This window comes from Aspergillus oryzae, chromosome 5 (assembly GCF_000184455.2).
Source record: "Aspergillus oryzae RIB40 DNA, chromosome 5".
NCBI lineage: Eukaryota > Fungi > Ascomycota > Eurotiomycetes > Eurotiales > Aspergillaceae > Aspergillus > Aspergillus oryzae.
Window position 1 is genome coordinate 3,547,957 of NC_036439.1, and position 20,096 is coordinate 3,568,052.

The following is a 20,096-nucleotide window of genomic DNA, read 5'->3' on the forward strand; positions in this document are numbered from 1 at the left end:
TGGATTGCCCCCACGACCTGGCGGATCACCCACGGCTAACGGTGGTCTAAGTAATCACCGAGCCATTCTGGCGAAGAATGATGGCCCGAGACGACCATTAAGCCCGAGTGCTTCGTCGATCTACGACCGACGACGTAATAACAGTACTCCTAGTCTGCTCGATGATTCGGCTAGTTTGAGTGAAGGCGCCCTTTCAGATGCTATCGTCGCATCATCCTTGGCATCCTCCCGAGCACCACCTACAAGGAAGGGCCCGCCACCTCCCCCTCCGCAACGTCAAGCAAGGTCTCGTTCAATATTACGTCTTCACAACAACGGGAGAGAGCTTTCCCAATCACGAAGCCCATCCAGCCCTTTGCGACATACACTGCGTAACCCGGCCAAGTCCGACGATGAAGATGACAGTCACCACCGACACAGAAAGCATGTCATACGGAAACACCCACATAAACATCACGAAGGCGATCGGAAGAGATGGCGGAGTGAGCTTACGGAAAAGGAGCGAAAACGCTACGAGGGCGTATGGGCGGCCAATAAGGGGCTTCTCGTTCCTACAAGAGAAGAAGTGGACATGCAATGTTCCGGGCATGATCCACTGCGAGACATATGGCCTTCAGATGCCTCGGAGATGGTAATGAATATTGTGGTACGAGACATCTGGTCTCGAAGTCGCCTCCGTTCCTTCGTGCTGGAACAGATCTGGGATCTAGTTGATACACAAAAAATTGGGCTCCTAACAAGAGAGGAGTTCGTTGTTGGGATGTGGTTGATTGATCAGCAACTGAAGGGGCACAAACTGCCTGTGAAAGTTCCGGACAGTGTCTGGGCCAGCGTGAAGCGTGTGCCGGGGATTAGTTTACGCGACATTGACTTCCATTCCTGACGTGGCAGTGGGCTCCATTCCATATCATTTGTAAAGGACGATCCAGATATGGAGGACAGTAATTCTATTTTGAAAACAGGACTACCTACCTAGTTAGAGTAAGAACCTAAATCGCACTAGTCGGATCGGACATTACTAGTTGCCCGTAGGGTAGTATCAACGTGACCCGCCTTGGATGGATTTGATAGGTATCTTCAGCTGACCAGAATGTGCATATCACGGTGAATACTCGGAGGTAGTCGGGCTCCAGTGTATCCTTGCGTACGGACGGGGGTCGCCAAATGGTTCCCGCCCGGATATCTCCATTCTGGACCGGAATGCATCCGGGAATGGCGTGTCGTGTATGTACAGTAAAACTGTATATAAACGACTCCGATATAGGGAATATACCCGGTATAAGCAATCTACCAGGCTGTCTCCTATCGTTTCCCATACAAATGTGCAGAAAATCTCGATACAGGGAACATTCAGTAAACTGCTCAGTCTCCCATACAAAATTCCTATAGCGAGGTATAGTGGGTCTAACCAACCAATTAGAGAATTTACTAAAAACATGTAAAGTCACGTGTAAATTTCTCGGGTTAGTACTTTAGTCAAGAACTAGTAGGTATAGTACCTGACAACTTGGAACAACGAAAATAGATATATACAAGAATTCTTTTACTCTACCTTTCTCTGAGCCCTTATACAAAAGAAATCTGCTAAGAATACTATATAATACGACATTATTTTACTCTTCTAGATTTAAGAAGGATTTATATAGTGATTTTAATATAAGCAATACCTCGATATAAGCAATTTAGGCAGTCAGCTCAAACCCTTGCTTATATCTGGGTTTTACTGTACCTACTCCATACCTTAAGTTGGCTCGGGCCTTCATTCGATTAGAGTTCACCAAAGGCGTGTCGATCGATTAGCCCTCCTTTGCCCCGAGATCTCCGAGTCCAAGGCTTAAGCTAACCATTCTGACGCCCTGTTATCAAATCGATCTATCGAACTCCCTGGGTCCCTTGGCTATGCGTCCACTCACCCATTTTACCTCACCTAGTCATTCTTGTATGAGAAGGGGGCGATGTGAACTGATCATTCGCAGAGACGGTGAATGAGGGAATAATCGCGATTAACTTCGGGTGGAAACGTGGCAAGCCACTGGTATGTATACTAATGGGTTCCTGGTGTCAGTCAGTAATGTGACCGCTGTATTGACATGACAATGTATGGATCACGTGATAAATGCGCTCAGTCCTTGGCCCCGTCGCCAAAAGCGGTTTAACGCAGACAAAGAAAGCAAAAGAAGTGGAAGCTAACCCGATCGAGAGGGTTAGCAGAGAACCCGTGACGAGCGCGAGAGAGAAAGCAAAAGCAAAAGCAGATACTACAAAAGTTCTTTTTCTTGTTTTCAGATCTCAACTTTAAGATTTGGACCAATGCATCGCATTTTTTGACTACCTCATTCGAGAAAGCTTCATTGATTCAGGGGAACCCAGAGGAACATGCTTTTTGACTAATCGCGAATCGTCCGCCACATTTACGCTTTCTTGGGGGCAAAGCAAATCCCGAAGTGTGAGTGATCGGGATTTGAATCGTTGGCTATGGATGATTAAGCCCCAGAACTACACCCCAGTTCTCGACGCTGTACGGCGTATATCAGACCACCTCTTCGGGTATCGAAATAAACACTTTCTTAGTGATCCCCGTTGCCGTATGCTTCCCCTAGTAATGATGCGCAATTCGAGTCTCTACTAGTCGTCAATGTCGGAAACCCTCGCGGTGAAAGTCTTGAAGTCCCCTGTGTATCGATCGTTGCGGCTGCATGACACAACTGAACGGCAAAGCCGGTTCGTTTCTAGACTACCACGACTACTATATTATTATATTCCTCCATTGCTCAAGCAATCGCCATGGTTCTGGAGAACTTCCAGAAATTCCATGACAACGGAACCACCACAGTTACACAGTCCAAGGTCGCAAGGCCCACCGTGGTGCGAAAGAAATTTGCGAAACCACCAGTCAAAGTAGCATGTCTCTCTTGGTACGTTATTCTTCTGCTTTATGGTTCTGGCCACCCCGGGAGGACAACGCCCGGTTTTTGGGATCTGGACTACGATCATGCACCGTGTGAGACAAAGTCCCTGTCTTACTACAAGGTGCCTTGTCCCCTATTGTATCGGACCTGGGCTAACGCATGCTCTTCAAACAGTCGTGCTTCAAGGACGCGCTGTGATGGACAAGACCCTTGTTCCAATGTAGGTCCTTTGTGTCTCATTATCTCCAGTTATTATCGTGTTACTTCTTATCTTCCCTTGTCTTTACTTTTCTTTTCCCTTCCTTTCCCCTTTGCTTTCCTTTTCTCGTTTCTGGCTTCTTCATATCTTTTTATTCTTTTCTCTTGTTGAATGGTGTCTGTTCCCCGTCTCTCAATATCTGTCCCACTCTACCATACACTAGCCCCGCAAAGCACATTAAAGATGCGTTTGCTGAGACAATTACTTCTATGAAAGTGTCTCGGTAAAAGAAGGAAATGCTCCTATCTGCCTAGTAAACGAGGCGGTCCAAGGAAGAAGAAAAGGGCATCCATCTCCCCTGAAGGAACTGTTCCACAAGATGATGCACACAATTCGACCATTCACCCGGCGACATCCGGCTTCGATGAGTGTACGTGATGATGCGTAAATCCTAGAAATAGAAGCAACCAATACTCACTCTGGTACAGCGACGGGCATGTTTGGTCAGATCGATGGGCTGTCGGTACCAGGAGCCGGGCTGAGAAGCTTGGATTTCCCTTCTGATGTTCAGTCAATGTTCGCTGACCTCTTTATCCCTCACGATGCTGGTCATCCACCCGCACAAATGGAGCCAACGCCTTCGCCGTCTAACATATCAACTCAATCCTTGGTAAGGACGTACGGCTCTGAACACGACATGTGGGTTTTACATTGCCTCAACCTGACTACTGGTCCCTTCTAATGTCTTAGTCAGACTCAACGCCTATTACGATTTTATTCATCATTATTTCCCTATCCTTCCCCCCAGGGCAGCTCCGGCCATTCCAGACAGGCCATTGGATGCGGTTGGCTCCTATTCCGAATCTCCGACAGAAGAACCTCTTCTATTATACAGACCACGGTCCCCTCTTAGCCTTGCTTTATCTGCAGTCTTGGCCCTCATACCCCATCCGAATGACTTGGAGCCTTCGTCTCCTGCCTCTGTTATCCGACGTAGGACATACGCACACACGTTCTCCCAATTGGCCAATTCTAGCATCGAAGCAGATTGTGAGCTCCATGCCTCTTCTACCGATCCCTCACTAGCGCTTTCAAGTGAACGCCCTCTCATCAACAGAGAAAGCTTCCATCCGCATGCACCCGTGGAACTCGAATCTATCCTTGCGCTATTGGTTCTCTCCGTGTACGAATACACTCAGCGAGGAAATCTGCTTAAAATGCGGTACCGTGCGGGTCAAGCATTGGCAATCGCACTGGACATGTCTCTGCATTCTTTAGGAGAAGAGTATGATGAATTTGCGGAAGCTCGTAGAAGAGCTTGGTGGATGACGGTATGCCTGGTTTGAATGGAAATGTGTCTAATTCGCTAACCTTGATTTTACCGTAGTATTACTGCGTTCTCCAAGGGTCGATTGTCAGCACAACTGTAAGATGTTCCCAGCATTATACCTTCTCTTTCATCCCTCCCCCGCCCCCAACTTCTATCATGGTTTGGTCGTTAACGAGTTTAACTAGCCGCTAGCTATTGTTGCAAACGATCCTCAGTTTGTAACACCTTATCCGCGCTTTGCCGCTGATCCAGATGTAAGTTTCCCCAGCGCCCTTCCACCAATAAGAGCTTCTGTGCGGAACTCAGCTCAAGAGGCAATCTCTAACATTATCTACAGGGTTGGGCTGTTCTGATGCAAGCTCAGCAAGTGCTGGTTTCAGCAACTCAGTTCGTAATTGACCTGAACAAATGTATCTCAACAAGGACCAATATGCCTTACATTTACGAACGGATGCAGCAGCTCGACACATGGGCGAGCTCAGCCTTGGCACAATCTAACTTACTTCCTATTGTTCCTCCGTCCATGAACTGTGGCGATGGCATGGAATTTACGACAGCTCAAAGTATACGCTCAATCTCACGGATCAAGTTGTCCAGGTAGGTATTTGTACGACAGTCGCATACCAACATATCGCTGATCTTATTCTAGCGCACAGATCAAAACCCACCGCTTTAGAGCATTCTCAGACATCCCTATTTTCATTAAGAAACATTGTGACCTAACAGCAGCTAATTCCAACAACTCAGCAGCATGTAATTCTGCCAAGGATTCCAGAGTGCAGAATGGAATTACCGACATTCGATGCTCGTGTGGAGGTTTGGAACCATTTCAACAGTCGTCAAGCGAATACACCCCTTCTACCGCTTCATCTACGTCCTCAGATTATCAGTCGATCTCCCAATACTCGTTCACTAGTGGATTCCCCTTCAGCATCCAACATTCCGCCAAAGTCTGCCTTAGGGCTGCTCTGCTGATCTCACGCATGTTCCCAAGTCTACCCATACCACAACCGATTATAAACGAGCCAAAGAGCCCGCAGGGGATGACGTTACAACCGCCGAACCAGCTTCCTCGAACTATGCCATCATTTGCCTGCTGTTTGATGCAAGGCAGCTACGCTATGCTAATGATATTCTACAAAGCGCGCGTAGAAAAGCAGCTGTCACCAGACTATGGAAACAAGACTACTCCTTCGGATCGATTGATAGAAGAACTCCGGCAAGGACTAGAGCGAATCATTGCTACTGTAACCAACTATGCAGCTGCTTTTGAGGCGTTAGACGGCATGAGAGGTAGGTCTCTTCCTATACATACTCCATGCATATCTTGAGCGTGGCAAACTAATCATCAACCTAGATGAAATCGAAGGTGCATATCAAACGGCGTTCCCTCAATTATGACTTTTACCCTGACTTCTATATCCGATTGTCTTTTGTTTCCTTTTAACTTTCGAATTCGCTCTCATACCCATTTTACCGTTCTTTTGCTTCATCTCGGTGGGGCGCGAAGGTTTGATATCTGGTACTTCGGAATATTGGGATGGATGGATAAAGCGGCCATAACATAAACAAAAAGCGAACCTCTTATAACATTCATATACGGCGTTATATATCTTTGGGCTACGAAGCAAGGGGTTTACCTGTACCATTTTTTAATGACGATAACTACGAACAATCATCTCCTTTTAGATAATCTACCAATAGCGCCTATTTACTATTCATGTCTGCAAATGCATCAGGTTCATAGAATGTTTCGCGTCTATCATGTCCCCAACATTTTAATCAATATCTGTGCAGCAGAAGCAAAGTATTCTATTTAAGATCCACCGTAATATAAAAATGTGCTCTAATTTTTTTTTGGCAACTCTCCACCCAAAGAAGTGTACAGAAGCGTACAAAAGAAAAGGTTTCTAAGGTGTGCAATAGCAAACTACACCAGGCTGAGAGCAGGATTTAGTAGATGTCAGTGAAGGGTTGATGCAGAGGGTATGTGTCAAGTGCGGAACTGCGGCTAGAGCTTTGAGCGGATTCCTTCTAATCGGAACTTTACATCCTTTAGAACCTTGCTGGTCGGTTTCCAGTCGTCAAACTGTCGTAGCAGTTCCATTGTTTCTTCATAAAGCTCGCGTCGAACGTACTCTTCTTCGAGGAGGCCGCGCATGGCAAACGGAAGGATGTAAGGGTTCACTGACGAAGCAGGGGGGCTTCGCTTGATGTTAAGCGTCGCATCCTGGACATTCGACGTTTCCAGAGCGAATTCAATAGCCAACCTAAAACAACATTAACCCCGGCGAACTCTAACTGGAGCAAAAGTAACATACCGATACACGGCCTCGTCGTCATAGAGACGCGAGTGACCTTCGCCACTATACAGACTACCTGCTAAAGGTGAACTCAATTCGCGGATAAGGCCATGGTCTGGAAGTCCGAGATTTCGAAGTTTAAGAGCAAACCCGACCAAATGTGATAAGCTGCGAGACACATCAGCAGCGGCTCCAGAAACAAGCATAAGAACTTGAAATAGGAACAACATACAAGCTTGGAGCATGTACTCTACCGTCAACAAATACTGCTCGGTAGACATACGGATGAGCCACCGGTGAAAACAGTGATGACTGCCGTTGAAAATTAGCATTAGCCGTTTCGCAAAAGCTGCTGATGAACCCGGGAAGCACACACCTCTAGAGAAACGAGTTGGTCATCAATACTCCCTATATAGGAAATCCGTACACCGAAATTGAGAGACGTTTTGAGCGCTGCCTCATAATCCTTTGAAACTTGACTGTGAGGCAATGCAAATTCAAAAAGTTCACCAGCAGAGCCACTAATCCACCGTGATCGATAGTCGGAGAAAGGCCCCATGTTAACACCGGCCATGGCACATACACCGACCCGTGCAGCGTTAAGGCACCCAAAAGATATTAACTTCGCAACCAACATTATTGCAACAGGAACACCCTGACTGTGGCATGCAATCAGTATGAAGTCTGCCCGCCTTATCTTTTCCATCCAATTGAGCAGTAGTTTCCACAATAAATCAACTCGTTCAGCGATGCGACCTTCTCCTTCTAACGCTATCTTTTCAATATCGCACGTATACGCATGATCATCTGCCCAGGTTTGAAGAGCATCTGCAGCCATATTTGAAAATCGGATAGATGTACCCGTCGGCTGACCAAGGACAGTCCGAATTAACGGGGCGGGGAAGTATCCGTGTATTCCTATAGCCAATGCTCTTTTGATGGGCGGTGGGTCCTTTATCATGTAAACATGTCTATTGTCTGGCTCCTTGTTGTAGTGTAAGAATCGCCCAATCGTCTGGAACAGACTAGGCTTCTCTTGCAAAGCGAAAGTGTCTCTGAAGCGCGGGAGAACCTGGTTAGGTAAGATCTTCTGTAGATGCTTTGAAGCAGTTGCTTCGGACGTATTCACTGCAGGAGAAGCGGAGCTGGATTCTAGCCCAGAAACAATCTGCTCAGGGAGAGCAGAACTGCTCTTGGGAGATTTTATCTTAAGAGTTCCCTTCTTCGAGAGCTCTGCTTTTTGCTCCGGCTCGGATTCGGGATCATCCTTGGGTTTCTTTATTATGGAATCCTGGGTAGTAGAGGCTTCAACGGACTGGACTTCCTGGGACTTCACCTGCGAAGTGTCTTGTGAAGTCTCTCTGAACCAGAAAGACCAGCCTGACGGTTTAGCAGTTTTAGTAGGCACATCTGTTGAACTAGGCGCACCTGCTGAACTGTCTGCGGTGGGCTCGTCTACATTTTCATTTGATGTAGGTGGTATATCAGCAGGGGGATTTGATTCATCTGTTGCTGGCGGGTTCTCACGGTGGGGTTCTTCTAAGCCCTTCGAGGATGAGGAGCCGTACCACATCTGGAGCCAGGATCGCTTTTGTACTGTGTCGTCAATCTCCGCCGTTACTGGAGGTTTTGTTTCGTCTGCTTGATCTTGATTGGCAGGTGCAATGTCCTCCTCTTTTGAAGTCTGATTTTCCGCAGTTTGGTCCACTGGGGCTGGGGCTGAATCTTCCCGGGGGTTATCAGGGGGGGGTTCAGTCCTGGAAGGGGCCCAAACCCATGCAAACCACCCACTCGGTTGCGATGGCGTTTGTTCCTGACTTGCTTCTACCTCCCCAGACCCTGCATTCGTCTCAGTCGTAACATCCGATTGATCCTTATCAATGGTTTGTCCCGTGCCGGCGCCTTCGTCATTTGACGACTCCTTATTTGTTGACTCGGTTGCTGAAGCAGTAGGGTTGGGCTGGGCTTCTATTGCTGGTGAAGACGCAGTGCCATCGGATGCGATATTGATTCGGGTTGTAGTGGCGTTAGCAGGAAGAGAGCGAGTCGAAGCGCCAACTTTTCTAGTAAGTTGCAGAGAAGGATTTCGAGGGTGTTTAGGAGAGGCAAGCTGCGATACTGGCGAGGAAGTGAGGCTTGAAGCTACGTTTTGGGCAACCGAGATGCTCTCACGGGCAACCTCGGTAACTGGGGCCGCTTTAGATGATTTGGAAACGGGCCAGGCTCCTGGGTGCCAGTTCTATGAGAACAACCCTTAATCAGCTACCAGAGAATACAGACACAAAGACTAGTAGAATAATGCACTGTAATAAAATTGTACGAAATTCTTTTTAAACTTACTCCACTACCCCTCTGTTTCAGTGAACCCGAGCGTCCTCTGTCTTTCGACGGCAATGTCGTCCCATCGTTTGACGATTGTGAGTCCGCAACTGACGGAATGGACTTTACTCTCTTGCGAGAACCCGTGGGCGCCATGAAAGTAGAATATAAAACATTACCATACCAGGAACTGAGTAGAAACTGTTGAGCAAATTTGGAGGACAGGGGCCTCCAGAACTACAGGAGTTGAAGATAAGCCATGGGGTGGTGGTGCCTGCTGATGATCTGCGTCGAGTCAAAGCCACGGGGGGAAGAGAGTAATTTAGTCGGCCCAATAGAGGTGATATCACGTCACATGGAATTCCGATCCCTTGACCGCCTTTGGTGCCTGGGGTATTTGGCTATGTGGCTAGTGATCAGCCACCGCCACAGTTGACAGAAAAGAGGGAGGAAAAAAAATTACTCTACGGGCGGTGTGGAGTCGAGATCCAGGCGGCCCATAACTTTTTTCTTTGCAGCCCGTGCTGGTCTTTTATATCAATACCACTTTACCAGGTCACCATCATTCTGTCAATTCGGGTCTCTTTGTCGAGCCTACCTCGACTACCCATCCTTGGAAATGGCGATCCAGAAGAAGGTACGCTACAGAATTTTACAAAAATGATAGAAGGTATAATCCATTTACTGACTGCGAGTAGCATGGTAAGGGTCGTTTGGATAAGTGGTATCGCCTTGCGAAGGAGAAGGGATACAGAGCTAGAGCTGCATTTAAGCTGATCCAGCTGAACAAGAAATATGGTTTCTTGGAGAAGAGCAAGGTCGTTCTCGATCTTTGTGCTGCGCCAGGCGTAAGTATGGATGCATCTCTTGTACCAGCCCTTCTCTCTAACAATATATAGTCATGGTGTCAAGTGGCCGCGGAATGTATGCCTGCTCAAAGTATCATTATCGGTGTCGATCTCGCCCCCATCAAGCCCATTCCACGAGTTATCACTTTCCAGAGCGATATCACGACCGAGAAGTGTCGCACAACTATCAGACAACACCTGAAACATTGGAAGGCGGATACAGTACTTCACGATGGTGCTCCAAACGTTGGTACAGCGTGGGTTCAGGACGCGTTCTCGCAAGCAGAGCTGGTCTTGCAATCGATGAAATTGGCTACTGAATTCCTGGTTGAGGGCGGTACCTTTGTCACCAAGGTCTTCCGGTCTAAGGATTACAATGCGTTGTTGTGGGTTTTCAAGCAACTTTTCACATCGGTGGAAGCCACAAAACCCCCCTCGTCTCGAAATGTCTCCGCCGAAATTTTCGTTGTCTGCCGTGGCTTTAAGGCACCGAAGCGCCTGGACCCTAAGTTCCTTGATCCGAAGCACGTATTCGCAGAACTGGCTGATCCAACCCCAAATAATGAAGCTCGTGTTTTTGACCCTGAGAAGAAGAAGCGCAAGAGGGATGGTTATGAGGAAGGCGATTGGACGCAATTCAAGGAGATACCCGTCACCGAATTCATTAATACAACCGACCCAATTGCTATTCTCGGCCAATACAACAAACTAAGCTTTCAACAGCCCCTCAATGGAGATATCGCATTGAGCACACTCAACCGGTTGGAAGAAACGACAGATGAAATTCGCAAATGCTGTGAAGATCTAAAAGTGCTGGGCAAGAAGGAATTCCGCAACTTACTACGATGGCGATTGAAAGTCCGTGAGAAGTTTGGTCTTGTCGTAAAGAAGGGAGGGCAGGCCAAAAAGGATGAGCCCGAGGAAGTGGCCGAAATTGCCCCAATGGATGAAGAGCTGGCCATTCAGGAGGAACTGCAGCGTCTTCGGGAGAAGGAAAGCTCCAAGGCGAAAAAGGAGAGACGAAAGGAGAATGAGAAGAAGCGCAAGGAGATTGTCCGCATGCAGATGCATATGACAACCCCCATGGATATTGGTATGGAGCAAATTGGTCCTCTTGGAGATGATGCACCGTTTTCACTTAAACGTGTCGAGAGAGAGGGTGCCAGGGATACGATCGCTGCTGGGAAAGAAGTAACGGTTGAGAGTGAAAGTGAAGACTCAGAATCCGATGTCGATGCCGAGAGTGATGACGAAGGCGATTTGCTGGAAAGGGAACTCGATTCACTATACGAGCAATACCAAGAGCGCAAAGAGGACAAGGATACGAAACTAAGAGCCAAGAAGGCCAGGAAGGATTTCGAAGCCGACGAGTGGGAGGGCTTTTCAGAGTCTGGTAACGAGGAGTCAGACAACGAAGACTCCGAATTTGGTGCAGCGAATGCGACGAGCGTAGCACCTCCGAAGAATGGAACTTTATCCAATAATGCCGCGTTGTTCTTTGACCAGGACATCTTCCAGGGCTTAGAGGATATTGATGACGTTGAGGATGAGGATGAAGATGAAGATAGTGTCATTGAGATGGACGAGGACGACAATGACTACACGGAAAGCAAGAATTCTGTTGCAAAGAAGCAGAAGGCCAAGGATGCGAAGGCAGTCACGCAAATGGTCTTGGACTCTTCGGATGAAGAACCTGAGGAACTCGATGAGCCTCGGAAGGAGAATGGTCAACTTGGTGAGTGTTACTATATCAGAGTATACGGTTACGTCTGCTGTTGCTAACTAGAAACATAGACATTGATATTATCACCGCGGAAGCGATGGCCCTGGCTCAGCAGATGGCTAGTGGTGAAAAGAAGTCGCATGACGTGGCTGATGATGGGTTCAATCGGTATGCTTTCCGAGATGTTGACGGTCTTCCGGAGTGGTTCCTCGACGATGAGACAAAGCATAGTAAACCAAATCGACCCATCACCAAGGCTGCAGCGGCTGCAATCAAGGAGAAGTTGCGTGCCATCAACGCTCGACCAATCAAGAAGGTCATGGAAGCCAAGGGTCGAAAGAAGTTCAAGGCTGCGCAAAAGCTGGAAAAACTACGCAAGAAGTCTGCATTGCTGGCTGATGATGAGGCACTCAGCGAACGTGACAAGTCACAGGCCATTTCGAAGCTGATGAGCAAGGCAACCAAGAAGAAGCCTAAGCAGCAGGTGAAGCTGGTCGTGGCCAAGGGCAACAACAGGGGCATTTCTGGTCGTCCACGCGGAGTGAAGGGCAAGTATAAAATTGTGGATTCTCGGATGAAGAAGGATGTCCGAGCTCAGAAGCGTCTTGCAAAGAAGAAGCAAAAGTAAAGGGAGTGAAGGTCATAGACGAATAGCATGCGTCGTGATCCGCCGGTGTAATTGAGCTGCAAAATTTGATACCCATTTGAGGGGTGTGTATGTATAGAAACCGCATATTACAGCATTTTTTATATATATTCATGTACTGAATTGTTGTGTCAGTGAAATCCGTATGCTATGTGCCTAGATACCATCTAAATAAAGTATACAGGGGAAAGCAACTACTACTAGTAGTACACGCCACAATCGCTATTCCTGCGAGGAGGGCGGCTTAGAGATCCGAGTCGACGGAAAGCGGGTGTGCCTAAGGTTAAAAAGACATGCGGCCCAGAGTGGCGGGCGGAACCTTTATCGATCGCCGCTACTTTTTGGCTAAGGCTTTGCGCGGCTCTTTTCTTTGACATTTCCGCTCGGTCAACGGTCTTTTCCTTCTCTTTCTACCCTCATTTAACTCGTTTTGCATTTTCGCGCTGGCTATAACATTCTTTTAAATATTATTTTTCTGCTCTCTCCAGTACATATGCTGCCTCAAGTATTTTAACTGCTCCCCCACTTGTCCATATACCCTCACACATATTGGTTCTGTCTAGTATATCCCCGCCTGAGTGCGGCGCGTCCAGCTTTACTCGATGGGATTCTTTGACCACCTCCAGAAAGGAGGGGGCTTCTCTCTACAACCAAAAAAGCCTCAGATCCGTAAAGTTGTTCAAGCACGGCCTGCGCCTCCTTCAAGAGCGTCATCACTGACCCCGGGTACATCGTCGCGTGCCTCGCCCTCTGACAAGCCGAAGAAGACGCAAGGATCGGGGAGCAGGTCAGTCTCGAAAGATCCAGACCTTACATCTTCGAAACGGCGATTGAACGCTCCGTCACAGAATCGAAAGCGGCAAACTCCAGAACAGCGACTTTCTAGTGATGATGATTCCAGTGACACAGATACGTCGTTCGAAGTTCGTAAGCGCGCGAGAACAGGCGACAGTGCGGAGCCAGATTTTGAGAGGCGGCTACGTTCTTTGAAGGCGTTCTCAGAAGGAGGAGTTAAGTCATTGCCGATAGTACATGCAGCCGACATCACATCTGTCCAAAAGGTGGGGTGTTTCAAACCAGCTTTTGGAGGCACGGGCCGGCCTACAGAAATATTCTTACAGTATCCGAGTGCTTCCCCGAAAGAAAGGTGCGATGTTATGCAAAAGTAGCACTGATGGTACTCGCGAGATTTGCTAACGAGTCTACTTCGTACAACAGATACAACCTTGTTGTACCCCGTGACAAAGACGATTTTAGACCTATTGACGATATTTTCCAAGTCATCGAAACTGTGTCCCAAAATTACATACCGGAGGACGAGGCGGACTATTTTGATAATGAGTCAACCGGGATTAAGAGAAGACTACGACGAGCGCTCGCCCACGCATCCGAAGCGGAGTTTCGAAACGTCGTAACGGATTATAACGAAGCGATCGAACGATTAAGACGCGACGGCAGCATCGCACAAAAACTCGACTCGACTCATCGGTTGAATTTACCCCTCGTCGAGAGAATCTTAACCCAAATTTATTCGCGCACTGTGTCACCTCGGGTTGAATCACTCCGTCAATATGAAAACGGAACGGACAACGTTTACGGAGAATTACTACCTCGTTTCATCAGCACCATCTTCAAAGAGACAGGATTGAAGTCGGGTCAGGTTTTCGTCGATCTAGGATCTGGCGTGGGTAACGTTGTTTTGCAGGCGGCACTGGAGATTGGGTGTGAAAGCTGGGGCTGCGAAATGATGCAGAATGCGTGTGAACTTGCTGAACTCCAGCAGACCGAGTTCAGGGCTCGATGTCGCCTATGGGGAATTGCACCTGGGAAAACACATCTCGTTCGGGGGGATTTCCTCAAAGAACAAAGTATCATCGATGTCCTAAAGCGCGCAGATGTCATCCTGATTAACAACCAGGCTTTCACTCCACAACTCAATAACGAGTTGATCAACCACTTCCTGGACATGAAAGAGGGTTGCCAGATCGTGTCCCTCAAGTCATTTGTCCCTGCAGCCCATAAGATCCAGTCTCGGAATCTAAACTCGCCCATTAATCTTCTCAAGGTAAAGCAGAGGGAATATTGGTCCAACAGTGTCAGCTGGACCGACGTTGGTGGCACTTACTTCATCGCTACCAAAGACAGCTCTAGGTTGAGAGCTTTTGCAGAGAGCATGGGTTGAGATGCCCGCCTCTGCACTACGCGGTTACCGAGACTACCAACAAACTGGTTTTGGGTAACCTTCCACCTTCTTACTTTTGGTACGTTTTGTTTATCCTGGGTTTATAAATCTACATACAATCCCCTGTGGGCCTCTCTTCGGTGTATTATTTTCCTATTCTTACCTTTCTCTTTCTTGTCTATTTTTCTTTTCTTTTCTTTTCTTTTCTTTTCTTTTCTTTTTTTTTGGAAATAGCTACTTGTCTTGAAGATATGATACCACTGTTCTTGTATAAATGTTGGCATGGTTTCTTCATTTCTTTGGGATGACTGTTTCGGCTCTTCACTTGTTGTGCCCAGGGACCTCCTCTGTCCTCTCCTGAGATGTTCTGGGGTTTCATGGCACGTCGTACAAGGTATTACATTGCTTGAATTGCGCCACTGGGAGTCAGTGAATAAGTGGGTATCATGCAAATATGGTATAGATAAGTTTGATATAGATCGGAGTGCTCTAGAAACAACAAGAATTGTTTCCGCTGTCTCAAATCCTGTAAAAATCATGAAAATCGCGAGGCTTTGTTCATCGCCTCCGCTTCTTTGCCCATCCTTGCCATCCAACGGTCGACTAACTCCTGGTTTTCCTTCTGTAGCCGGTTGGACCGCTCCTCGGCCATATTGAGCTGCAGGTTTAGTGATGCAAGCTCGTCTTGGAAATCCTGATAATAGCTTAGTCAATAGATCCGGTCGGGTACAGAGAAAAGTGTCGTACATCTAGCAATTTAGCCTTTCCCTTCAACTCCTCGTCCCTATCCTTCAATCGCAGTTGCAACTGAGCAGCTTCTTTCTCTAGCACACCAATGCGGCGTGAGTCCTGTGAGCTTCGCTTTCGCAGTTTCTCCAATTCGGCTGTTGTGCGAGTAAGCCGATCCTGTAGCTCTGATCGGGACCGTTGCGCCTCAGATAGATCTGTGCGCGCTGCAGCTAAGGCATCCTGGAGAGAAAGCTCCGATGACACCACAGCTTGTTTCTTGTGGTCTGGCACTAGGGATTGGGGAATTTCATTATGGCTTTCTGTCGGGGTAGAGCTTTGGGCACTCTTGACAGCTGTTGCTATACGGCCGGTCCGATCGGCAAGTTGGGTATCTGTAGCAATGGATGATATGTCAGTGAGAAAGAGGAACCACATCGGAATATTACGCTCCAGACACAGCTGTCTCTTGAAGGCGTACAGGCATTTAGGATAGCAACATTGGCTTTTTCTCGTCGATCGCGAGCCGCCAGAGCGGCGGAGTACTCCTCTCTCCAGTGGGCCATTGATAATCACGATAAGCGATGTCGACTGAAGCAGCTTTAGATCACGGATACATTGTGAGACGAGTTGGTCACACAGCAAATTAGGAACACATTACAGTTGTTACTAGTGGCCGGAGGTGTATGGAAGGCCTTGTGGAGGATTTTCGAAGTGCTATGTAAAGGAAGATACGCACAATTTCTTGCACAGATAACGGTAAACCGTTGGTGATATGATCGGATGCTGCAGCAACACGTGCACACCGCCTGCTCCACCGCCCCAGCGTCATGCATCATCGAAACCAACCGCCTCCTATTAGCTTCGGCTCGTTACCGTCCAACTTAAGGCTAGTACTACGAACTACTACTCCGGTCCTCTCACTCACTCACCCACCCTCCCCCAGCTACTTCACAACCATTTGCTAAGACAAAGCGAACTTACAACACCTACCAGATCTCCTCGATCTCATTCTCCATAGAGAGCCACTCACACCTTCATTTGCATTTGCGCCGCTTAACACTATCTCCCACCGCGCATACCGCCTTATCTCTTTACATAGCCACAGCCATGTCGTCACGGAAGAAGGTTCTTCTTAAGGTAAGGTCACCATACCAGCGTTACGAATCACTCTTACTGACGTGTATATTATATTTTAGGTGATCATTCTGGGCGATAGCGGCGTCGGTAAAACGAGTTTGATGAACCAATATGTCCGTGACCTCAGTGCAGGAGGATCATGTTAAGTACCGTATCCCGCTGACAACGATATCCGCCAAACAGGTCAACAAGAAGTTCAGCGCCAGCTACAAGGCAACAATCGGCGCGGATTTCCTTACCAAGGAAGTTCTAGTAGACGACCGACTGGTAACAATGCAGGCATGTGTTGCGTCATTTCTCGATACTACAAAGCGGGTGATTAATGTATGACAAACAGATCTGGGATACGGCGGGTCAAGAACGTTTTCAATCTTTGGGTGTTGCGTTTTACCGAGGAGCCGACTGCTGTGTTTTGGTATACGATGTGAACAACTCCAAGAGTTTCGAGGCTCTGGACAGCTGGCGAGATGAATTTCTTATCCAAGCAAGCCCGAGAGATCCTGAAAACTTTCCTTTCGTATGTTTGCCTACTTGACTGTCCCTTTTTCATTTTTTCATATTTTATTTTATTTTTTATCTCCCGCTTTTGTACCCCGACTCAGGGTTGACAATGATATAGGTCGTTATTGGTAACAAGATCGATGTTGAGGAGAGCAAGAGAATGATTTCCTCGAAACGCGCCATGACGTTCTGCCAATCCAAGGGCAACATCCCTTACTTCGAAACCAGTGCCAAGGAAGCTGTTAACGTTGAGCAGGCCTTCGAAGGTAAGTCGGTCCTCTTCAACAGCTCGCTCGTTCTTCATGTTCCTGCCACATGCTGACGCACACGCAAGTCATCGCTAGGAGTGCTTTGGCGCAAGAAGAGGCCGAAGAATTTAGTGGTGAATTCAGTGACCCTATCAACATCCACCTTGATAGTGAACGCGATGGATGTGCCTGTTGATACCCTAGTGATGGACATGACTTTTCAATGATTTACAATCCATGGCCGAGATTTGCAGCTTTCTGTTTGCATTCTGAGTTCTTTTGTAGAGATGCTGTTGTTTCCTTTTTTTTTGTTGTCGGGCTTGGGGAACGGGTTGTTTCCCCCAAATGCTGAGCCTATATATCTTGGGAATACTTCATGTACGAAGTTCCTATCTCATGCTTTGTCCGCTGGGTCGCACGGGGATATCCATTACCAGTCGTGTTTTCATTTTCCTAGTGTTCTACAGCCAACATCTAATCATATTGTTTGAGGAGTCTGAAATACAACTACTTCAAGTTGAGATTGGGGTTGCCAGAGTAGTATGGCCATGAGGGAACAATGAATGTCCGGGACCCTGTCGATCTATTCCCAAAGGCGCAGTAGACAATAGTGATATCCCGTGATCCTTGGGCGGTGGGACTTCCGCCGAACTACTTTATCATCCATGGTCTGGGGTTAACCCCATCTGTTTATTTCCCCCCCTTGACTTCGGGATTTCCCATGATTAATCTGCAGGGTGGTCGCGTCACCTGCTGGCCCAGCTGAGCTCTATCTGTGTTCCCCAACTGCGCTCCGTGATCCACCCTGAAATCTTTCGTTATCCTGAGCGCTGGCCTTACGGGATACTTCTTGCATCTCCGGTCGAGTCCGAAGCGGGAAAAAGTACTCGACTGATAATCTTGATGAATGGAGCTTCCATGAGTTTATCTACACACCGGCGTCCCCACCTTTCGATCGTTTGTACATAGTTTCTTTGGTTGATACTCTCCATGGATACCTTCACCAGATTGTCCACTGGTGTCGCAAGACGAACACTTGGCATCGGGTTGCTTCTGATTGTAGTCGTTCTGTGGACGGCTTCGAATTTCCTGGCTAGTGTATGCTAACTCCCCACAAACATATTGATAAAGGCACCTCTTCTCTCAGTGTGTCTTCCTCCTGAGTGGCGAATATACTGACCTACGTCCCAGACGATATTCGCCGACGATACGTACTCCAAGCCGTTCTTTGTGACTTATGTTAACACATCATTGTTTATGCTACCTCTCTTTACGATAATCTTTGGCCGGACCTGGAGATTATGGCGTTCTGGAAAGCTCTCCCAGATACACTCGTTTCAAAGTTTCTTGTGGCACATTGATTCACATGATCCGGATGCTGAAACAACAGGGCGGGACAATGCTTACGAGCCCGCAGACCCTGAAACATGGAATACAGCTATGTTGGATTCGAGAGGGAAAGAAGAGGAGTCTGTCAAGCTGGGCTTGAGGGCGACTGCAAAGTTAAGCCTGCAATTTTGCATGTTATGGGTAAGATTCTGTCCGATGTGCAAAACCCCTGTACAGCTATACTAACCTGATGTAGTTCCTTGTAAGTAACTCGAGACTGCGGAATACCCTAGTTTATCTGATCTGACGCGCAATGCGCAAACAGGCAAATTACTTTGCTATGGCTTGCCTGCAATACACGACCGTAGGCAGCACCACCATTTTGACTTCTACCAGCGGTATGCATCAATCGACTAAATCAACATTGAGCAGAAGTTTTAACGTCTATGATTATAGGTGTCTGGACTCTGATTTTCGGCGCCCTCATTGGTGTAGAAAAATTCACCGTCCGTAAACTCGCCGGCGTTGTCGCCTCTTTGGTGGGGATTATTTTGATATCCCGGGTTGATCTATCTGCATCAGAAGCACCCCCTGCAGATGATGGCAGTGGCGGCAGGTTTCCTAACAAAAGCTCCACCGAGATCGCGCTCGGCGATGCCATGGCCGGATTTAGCGCAGTCATGTACGGAGTGTATACGATTGTATTAAAGAAACAAGTCGGAGATGAGTCCCGAGTGAACATGCAGTTGTTCTTTGGTCTCGTCGGACTTATAAATATGCTCCTCCTTTGGCCCGGTTTCATTATAATGCATTTCACCGGTATCGAGACATTTGCACTTCCTGACACAGGCACAGTTTGGACTATTATTTTGGTACTACCTTCCTCCCATTCCTCTCCCATATGCATGATCTCCGAACTATACTAACATCTGATTTCCTAAGGTTAACTCCGTATCCTCGCTCTTGTCAGACATCTGCTGGGCCTACGCTATGCTTCTGACGACTCCTCTTGTCGTCACCGTCGGTCTCTCACTGACCATCCCGCTCTCCCTTGTGGGTCAGATCTTCCTTCAAGGCGTGACGTCGAGCGCATTGTATTGGGTCGGCGCTGCGATCGTGTTCCTGTCGTTCTTGGTTGTGAACCATGAAAGCAAGGAGAAGAGTAACGAGGAAACATCAGTGGGAGACTATGATGCTGTTCCTGGAGAAGAAACAGAGAGGTGATATATCTTTGATCTCCGGGGGAACTAATCAAATTAAAGTTAGTCCAGAATAACGGAATTTAACCCGTATATATACATACACATTGCCACTTCGTTAGGACTATTCTTGGATGTGAAAAGAACATAAAAGATGATTACAGTAGGGCTCTATCATATCGCAGATAAGAGAGAACAGCAATTCCACATATAGTATTATCCAACTCGCCACTGGAAAATATAGCATTACGGCTTGATAGAAACATTGGTAAACCCAACATTATCGGCATTATCCAAAGCCAGGGGTTTCACTGATCGCAAGGGAAAAAAAAGAAAGAAGATCTATATCATCAGTAATGTCGGGTATGTATGTCGTAAAAAGGTCACTAAGAGAAAAGAAAACGCAGTTGACGAAGGTATATAAGGTGTGCGGTATTTCAACAGTGAAAAGAAATTTGTTAAGGAGAGACACAGTGAAGCAAATGGGAAAGGGA

The 20,096-nt window shown here is 47.5% G+C and overlaps 7 protein-coding genes across 7 annotated transcripts; 5 read left to right on the top strand and 2 right to left on the bottom strand.

Moving 5' to 3' along the window:
- Positions 1 to 4,367: 4,367 nt before the first annotated feature.
- Positions 4,368 to 5,839, top strand: AO090120000324 (uncharacterized protein; the record flags this gene model as incomplete). Its single annotated transcript, XM_001823997.3, has 6 exons — positions 4,368 to 4,439; positions 4,496 to 4,534; positions 4,624 to 4,692; positions 4,776 to 5,035; positions 5,088 to 5,731; positions 5,796 to 5,839. The coding sequence occupies 6 exons, from the start codon at positions 4,368 to 4,370 to the stop codon at positions 5,837 to 5,839; spliced, it is 1,128 nt and encodes a 375-aa protein (XP_001824049.3).
- A 610-nt stretch (positions 5,840 to 6,449) lies between these two features.
- On the bottom strand, positions 6,450 to 9,216 carry AO090120000325 (uncharacterized protein; the record flags this gene model as incomplete). Its single annotated transcript, XM_001823998.3, has 5 exons — positions 6,450 to 6,708; positions 6,760 to 6,909; positions 6,974 to 7,053; positions 7,118 to 8,980; positions 9,082 to 9,216. 5 exons carry the CDS (start codon positions 9,214 to 9,216, stop codon positions 6,450 to 6,452), a joined length of 2,487 nt encoding a protein of 828 aa, XP_001824050.1.
- Positions 9,217 to 9,679: 463 nt separating this feature from the next.
- spb1 (rRNA methyltransferase spb1) lies at positions 9,680 to 12,259 on the top strand (the record flags this gene model as incomplete). Its single annotated transcript, XM_001823999.3, has 4 exons — positions 9,680 to 9,697; positions 9,759 to 9,908; positions 9,960 to 11,643; positions 11,703 to 12,259. The coding sequence occupies 4 exons, from the start codon at positions 9,680 to 9,682 to the stop codon at positions 12,257 to 12,259; spliced, it is 2,409 nt and encodes an 802-aa protein (XP_001824051.1).
- Positions 12,260 to 13,451: 1,192 nt separating this feature from the next.
- dot1 (histone methyltransferase DOT1) lies at positions 13,452 to 14,459 on the top strand (the record flags this gene model as incomplete). The annotated part of the gene is made up of 1 exon (XM_001824000.3): positions 13,452 to 14,459. One exon carries the CDS (start codon positions 13,452 to 13,454, stop codon positions 14,457 to 14,459), a length of 1,008 nt encoding a protein of 335 aa, XP_001824052.3.
- Positions 14,460 to 14,994: 535 nt separating this feature from the next.
- AO090120000328 (ATG16 family protein) lies at positions 14,995 to 16,017 on the bottom strand (the record flags this gene model as incomplete). The annotated part of the gene is made up of 3 exons (XM_023237697.1): positions 14,995 to 15,153; positions 15,207 to 15,776; positions 15,925 to 16,017. The coding sequence occupies 3 exons, from the start codon at positions 16,015 to 16,017 to the stop codon at positions 14,995 to 14,997; spliced, it is 822 nt and encodes a 273-aa protein (XP_023092500.1).
- A 278-nt stretch (positions 16,018 to 16,295) lies between these two features.
- On the top strand, positions 16,296 to 17,270 carry rab7 (Rab family GTPase YPT7; the record flags this gene model as incomplete). Its single annotated transcript, XM_001824002.3, has 6 exons — positions 16,296 to 16,325; positions 16,385 to 16,438; positions 16,509 to 16,604; positions 16,663 to 16,842; positions 16,945 to 17,092; positions 17,161 to 17,270. The coding sequence occupies 6 exons, from the start codon at positions 16,296 to 16,298 to the stop codon at positions 17,268 to 17,270; spliced, it is 618 nt and encodes a 205-aa protein (XP_001824054.1).
- A 794-nt stretch (positions 17,271 to 18,064) lies between these two features.
- On the top strand, positions 18,065 to 20,026 carry AO090120000330 (DMT family transporter; the record flags this gene model as incomplete). The annotated part of the gene is made up of 7 exons (XM_023237698.1): positions 18,065 to 18,172; positions 18,266 to 18,604; positions 18,729 to 18,801; positions 18,860 to 19,275; positions 19,346 to 19,623; positions 19,725 to 19,765; positions 19,863 to 20,026. The coding sequence occupies 7 exons, from the start codon at positions 18,065 to 18,067 to the stop codon at positions 20,024 to 20,026; spliced, it is 1,419 nt and encodes a 472-aa protein (XP_023092501.1).
- Between the last annotated feature and the right edge of the window lie 70 nt (positions 20,027 to 20,096).